At 40.8% G+C, this 6,310-nt stretch overlaps 1 protein-coding gene across 1 annotated transcript; it reads left to right on the top strand.

Moving 5' to 3' along the window:
* Positions 1-6,310, top strand: CEP20 (centrosomal protein 20). The gene is made up of 5 exons (XM_090024467.1): positions 1-119; positions 1,338-1,535; positions 2,845-2,929; positions 3,745-3,884; positions 5,872-6,310. The coding sequence occupies exons 1-5, from the start codon at positions 92-94 to the stop codon at positions 5,946-5,948; spliced, it is 528 nt and encodes a 175-aa protein (XP_089880593.1). The 5' UTR covers positions 1-91; the 3' UTR covers positions 5,949-6,310.

The following is a 6,310-nucleotide window of genomic DNA, read 5'->3' as shown; positions in this document are numbered from 1 at the left end:
GGACGCAACGTTGCGACACCGCGGGGAGCGCAGCGCGCCTGCGCAGCGCTGCGTTGTTTCCATCCGGGCGCTGGTGGCCGTTCGCCGCGGCATGGCGACCGTGGCCGAGCTGAAAGCGGGTAACGGCTTGGAGCGGGGGCTCGGGGTCGGCTTGGTGCTTGCCGGGGCTCGGGGCGTGACCTCAGCCTCCTCCTGCCACCGGGCGGCCATTCCCCCGGGCACAGCATCTTCCTGCAAACGCCGCTGCCCAGTGGCTCCCCCGCCTGTGCGGGTCAGAAAGTCCGCGCCCTTCCCCGCGTGTCTCAGGAGGAGGCCTGGGTTTTGCTTTGTTGTTTCACCCTGAGCCCGGCAGTGTTTGCGTGGCTCCGAGCAGCCGGCCTTGAGATGAGAGGCTCAGGTTTCTTTCCTAACGGCCCCGGGCCTGGCGGATCTAGAGAAACGGCTGGAGAAGGAGCGGAGTAAGCAGTGGCAAATCGGTACATCTCAGGATTATGTCGTCTCTAAAAACCAAAGCGTGTTGCCTGTGTTGAAATAATCAGCACCATGCGCAACTGGTGTTGCCTTAGGGGGGGCACTTGTGCCCCCAGCAACCAGTCAGTGACCAGGGCCCCCCTGTGGCCAATCCCACAAACTGGGGAGGGTCCCCCCACGGCCAGTCACCAGGCAGCCGATTGCTGCAGCTGCTTGCAGAAGTGGTGAGCGTGGCCAGTTGGCGCGCACCGGCGCTCTCGGGGTGCATCCCCATGCACCTCCTACACGGCGCCACTGATCAGCACCTAATCAATCATGCACTGAAATAATTTGATTTTCCTTGAGAGAGGGGGACAGCTCATGGGGTTTAAATGCAGCCCAGGGCCGGACACAGGCATGGTTGAACTGGGTGGCAGACAGAAGGGGGGCCTGAAAATGGTAATGTTTATTATTATTATCATTAGCAAAGGGGGGCTTGATACTAAAAGTTTGCCCAGGGCCACCAGGAGTACAAGTACAATGTGGATGCCGCAGCTTGGCCGTACCACCATCTAGGAGCCAGTGGGAAATCAGATAAAATAGGGGTATGTTTTGACTTCTTAAACCAGGATTTTTGTGACTGATGGAGTTTTTAATTTTGGAGCAGGGCAAATCAACAGAGTATGAACAAAGTGAGTCTTGGCACCTTCCTTACGCAGTGGTTTCTATCAGATCTGTTTTTGCTATATTTGCTTCTAATCAGTGTTCCAAAAAGTTAGCACAGTTGATATATTTTTTTTCTAAATCGGTGGGATTCTTTACTATTAAATTGGGCAACAATTTTAAAATGACACCCTGTAATAGAATATCTTTGTATGTGTTAACAGTTCTAAAGGACACACTGGAAAAAAGAGGTTCACTGGGACAAATAAAAGCAAGGCTCAGAGCTGAAGTCTTTAATGCACTGGATGACCAGAGTGAACCACGACCACCATTATCTCATGAAAATCTCTTAATCAACGAATTAATTCGGGAATACTTAAATTACAACAAATATAAATATACAGCATCTGTCCTGACAGCAGGTATTTGGTTGGTGTTTGGGTTTCGCTGTCTTAATAGAAAACTAGCCTCCTGTTTGAATCAGTATTATGTAATAATGCCATAACTATATAATCAAGATGTAAGAGAGGCTTTGAGTTGGGCTGTTCTTGGCATGGCTCGTGAAGTTTAGTAGAAGTAAGATGTAGATGGCACTGATTATTTCTCTCTATCCAGTATTCTCTCTATCCAGTATTTCTTGTATCCAGTTTCCTTCCCACATGGCAAATGCTTTGATATACTGATTGATCCATGGAAGAGGAAGACCTAACAGCTTGCAGTCATGGACAGGAAAACATTCATGCAGGATGGACTATGTTCCATGTGCTGCATGTCCTTGGAAAGGAAAGTATTTCCACGGAAATGTCATTTCCCATTTCAGAAAATGGTTACAGTACATTGAAATCATATAGTGCCTTAGATATTTCCACTTGATACCAAGTAATGTTAAGTGAAATTATTATAAATAAAGGAATACAAGTTATTTGTAGACAAACTAAAGTAACACGACCAATTAAATTAACCGTTTTCTCACCTTTTCTAGTACTGTTGATACATACTGTCTAATCACATCTGAGGTTTGGTTAGAAATGATTACAAAAAGAGTGGATAGTATAAAATAACTTTTAAAGATTCAAGCTGTTACAATTAAGCTTTTTTCTGGTCTTGATTCTGATTCAGAAAGCAGTACTTGAAAGCCATTTTGTCTAATTGCACGGCTGTAAATTAAAACACTGTCTATAACACACAGCAGTTATTTGTGAAGTAAACTCTCTTTGTTCCCGTCCATTCTGGAATTATTGCTTCTGATTTCTGTATTAAACACAGTATGGCAGAAAAGTGCAACGGACTGTAATCGTGCATACCCATATTACTTAAATTTGAAAAATTCAGTAATATGATATATGTGCATATGGCATTACACTTACATCCTCTTTCTCTTAAAAATGTGTTAAAACCACATGTATCCCACTGTTTGCCTTGAGGAGGAGGGAGACATCCATGCAGCTCAAGAGTGTTGACTGTGGAAAACATATATAGCACTAAGCCATATGGGAAGAAAAATAATTTACTGAGAACTTCTAACTTATTTTAAAATTCTAATTTTTATTACATTTTTCCCCCCTAAGCTGTGTAGTAGAACCATAATATTGTTAATGTATTAGAATAATTTACATTACAATATTCTGAATATTTGAATGAGTGCCTTCAAGAAAATAGGAAATATCTATTTAGCACGTTTCTTATCTGTGTATATCTTTAGACTGTTGTGGAAATGTTTTTATTTTTCAGAATCCGGTCAACCTGAAGTGCCACTGGATAGACAATTTCTTGTCAGTGAGCTGAATGTAGTTGAAGATCAAAGTGGAAGATCAGTGTAAGATAACTTGAAAATGCACTGCACTGTATCTATGTGGGCCTCGTTTTTCTGCCTGCTTTTAAAGTTAATATGATTTATCACTATTATTAAAAGTGCCATGTGACTTCTATTTACAGTCGTAAGTCTGTCTCTGGAGTAACTGGCCTACATTTTGCACCTAGAGAACTTTGATTTTACTCTGCACAAGTATATTATCACAACCCCTAAAATAAGATGTATTTCTGGGTTTAATAGCCTGTATGCCAAACTCATGTTTTACCCAGTTTATATTAGTCTTCTGGGATAACACTAGTCACAGTTACTAACCATTATAGATCTGTTTGTCATATATGACTCTCTCTCACATCTTTCAACTAATTTTAAGAACAGTGGCAAAATCTAATAGTCTGATGCTTGCCTGCAAGTTTTGTTATTCTCCTGGACATGACTACATCTACAAACCACTGAAGTTGCTATACAAACTTGATCAATATGCTAAAAAAACAGAGTTAGGGTTTTCTTTTTACTTAATCTGATTTGTACATCCTCCCTGTAAAAGGAAAGAAAACCAAATGGAAATTCCTCTTTACAAAATTAGAGCAATATGTTGCTTATAGAATGTGAATAGAAAAGAGTGTTAGTTGTGACTTTGAAACTGAAATAATAAACCTGGACTAAAGGCACAGAGTTTTGAAGTAATTATGCTAACAAGATCTGTATGTAGTTTGGGCATGAACACTATGGATTAACTTGCCTGTTTTGTTCTTAAAAAAGACGTAGTATGTTGAGCACTTCATACACTATATATGCTACTTTTCTTTCTGTTTTTACAGACCTCTCTTATATGGAATTGTAGCTCAGTTTTTACATGGTGGTAAAGAAGAAAGCATCCATAATGCACTTCCAAAAGGATCTTCACAGCAGCTTCCAAAACAGAATCTCAGCAAACCACATAATGAAAGAAAAAGAATAGGTTTGTATATCTTCCTCTGCAGCTCCAGTTTTTGAATTTAGCTACGGAAGTTTGTTAGCTCTCTTCAAAAGCCTACTGTAACCTAAAATAAAACTGTAAAGTTCCCTTTGGAAACTATGGAATTGCTAAGTAGAACTTGATTTTGATTTTCCAGTCTCTTGACCCTTTAACAAAACTTATCAAATAAAGTTAACTCAGATGAAAGTAGTTGTTGCCATAGACACACAGGCTGCTGACAGACATGAAAGGAAAAAAACAGTGCTTTACTGGAAGAGGAAGTGTGTTGGTTTGACCCAGCTTGATTCATAGATTTCATAGACATTAGGGCTGGAAGGGACCACAGAAGATCATTAAGTCCAGTCCCGCCTGCCGGAGGGGCAGGAAGTCAGCTGGGGTCATAGGATCCCAGCAAGATAAGCCTCCAAATTTCTCTTAAAGGCATTCAGTGAGGGTGGTTGAACCACCTCCAATGGCAGGCTATTCCAGACCTTGGGGGCTTGGACAGTGAAGAAATTCTTCCTTATGTCGAACCTGAAACAGTCTTGCTGGAGTTTATAACTATTTGACCTTGTCATCCCTTGGGGCACTCTGATGGATAATCATTCCCTCAGATCCTGGTGAACACCCCTGATAAACTTATAGGTGGCCACCAGATCACCCCCGAGCCTGCGCTTTTCCAGACTAAATAGCCCCATGGCTCTCAGCCTGTCATCATAAAGTCTGTTTTCCTGACCTCTGATCATGCGTGTGGCTCTCCTCTGCACTCTCTCAAGCTTCTCCACATCCTTTTTGAATTGTGATTCAATCAGGTATTAGATAAAAGTGCCAAAAAATGAAGCGCGTGATCTATATAGATGTTAGGCAATCTGGGTCAAACTGAGGCAGTGCCTCTTCTGGGCATGCGCTGCACTTGGTGCAGGGTCATGCTGAGCTGAAAGTAAAGCACTGGGTGTTTTGGGGTCTTTTCATGCCTGTAAATGGCCATAGAGTTTTGCCTGTGACTTTGTGCCACCAGATGGTGCTGAAGCAACTTCATTCCAGCATAGAAACTAGGCTTCTTTAAGGTATTGGTTCTTCTCCCTTAATTAAGTTTCAGTCTGGGAAATATTTTGTCAAGGTTTTTAAAATTAAGTTCAGTGATTTAGCACAGTTAATATGAACAAGTGTGAATTTATGTCTGTTTTGAAATTGACTCCATACCAGTCTGTCCCCGGACCTGTTCAGAGCTCTCTTGCCTCCGATAGGGTGCCACAGAACAGGATATGTGTGGTGTCAAATGTAGCACCAGAGTGTTAATTATAGGACATCATGACATTGTTTGAAAGATTTGGTCAATCTGTATTTGTGGAGCAGGCTGATTTGCAAATAACAGCTAAAGAAGACACAAATAAGAACTGTATTAAAATATCAGAGATTCGGGTATTTAATTGTGCAGTAAGTTTTACTATGGAGATGGGAATTCAGCCAAGGCAGTGAATTTCAGCATTTGGGAGATATTTCCTCCTTTTTGTAAATTCAGCTTTTAATAAGGTACATCTGTGCAGCAGTGTAAGAGCCGACCCTTATTTTTTATGTCAGAAATGTTCTTGCCGTCTTTTTAGAGTTCTGATGCATCTTTTTTGTGAAGTCTTTAAGAAGACAACAGGGGGGCTCCTGCTAAGTGTTCCAAGTTGAATATTATTCAGATAGTATTTAAATTTTATTCATTCAACATCAGTTGAAACTGCATTTCAGATCTGGCTAGTAACAAGCCAGAAGGCTCGGTGTCTCTTATTCTCTTGTACAAATATTATAGTTGTTTAAACAGAATGTTATAATGTATAAATGTTAATACAAAAACAAGCATAAATGAGCTTCCTTGTCTCCTGCTATTATAAACATAGTGTGTTGAGATTCAAATTACTAAAATGTTAGCGATTAACATTTGCATATCCACTGAATATGCAGATGCATAAGTACTTATAGTATATCTTATGTTCATTTCCAGAGGGAATTCCAGAACCAGGGAGGATGGCTGGCACTCGCATTGAAGACCCATTTATTTTACGGGGTGCAAAGAGATGACATTTTTGCCTATTAAATTCGGGATTAGTACAACCTCTTACTTAAATAGCTCTTCCTTACTGAAGACATCTTATGGGCTTACATGAATAATGACTGTTTGTAATATTGCATGACTGGGTTTGCATGTATTTGTTGCCGGAATAAATGGCATTAGCAAAAGGTCCATTTCTGCAGTGCTGATACAGACTGTGCTCCCATGGAGGTCCAGGATAGTCATACCTCTGTCTAGACTGCTGGATATTAAATATTAATTGTCAGGAATAAGAATGAGCAGAAATAACTAAACGTTTCCAGCACATACTGTATTTATTGTTTATAGTACTACTTCTGCACTTGTGAATAAAAGCTAACTTTATTTTCTA

Source organism: Crocodylus siamensis, chromosome 12, assembly GCF_052110815.1.
Source record: "Crocodylus siamensis isolate JL-2025a chromosome 12, ASM5211081v1, whole genome shotgun sequence".
Lineage (NCBI taxonomy): Eukaryota > Metazoa > Chordata > Crocodylia > Crocodylidae > Crocodylus > Crocodylus siamensis.
Note: the sequence above shows the minus strand (reverse complement) of the source record. Positions and strands in the feature narration are given on the sequence as shown.

Coding starts and splice junctions, on each gene's coding strand:
- CEP20 (XM_090024467.1), top strand. CDS start 92: ATGGCGACCGTGGCCGAGCTGAAAGCGG. Junction 120..1,337: donor CGTGGCCGAGCTGAAAGCGG/GTAACGGCTTGG, acceptor ATGTGTTAACAG/TTCTAAAGGACACACTGGAA. Junction 2,930..3,744: donor GATCAAAGTGGAAGATCAGT/GTAAGATAACTT, acceptor CTGTTTTTACAG/ACCTCTCTTATATGGAATTG.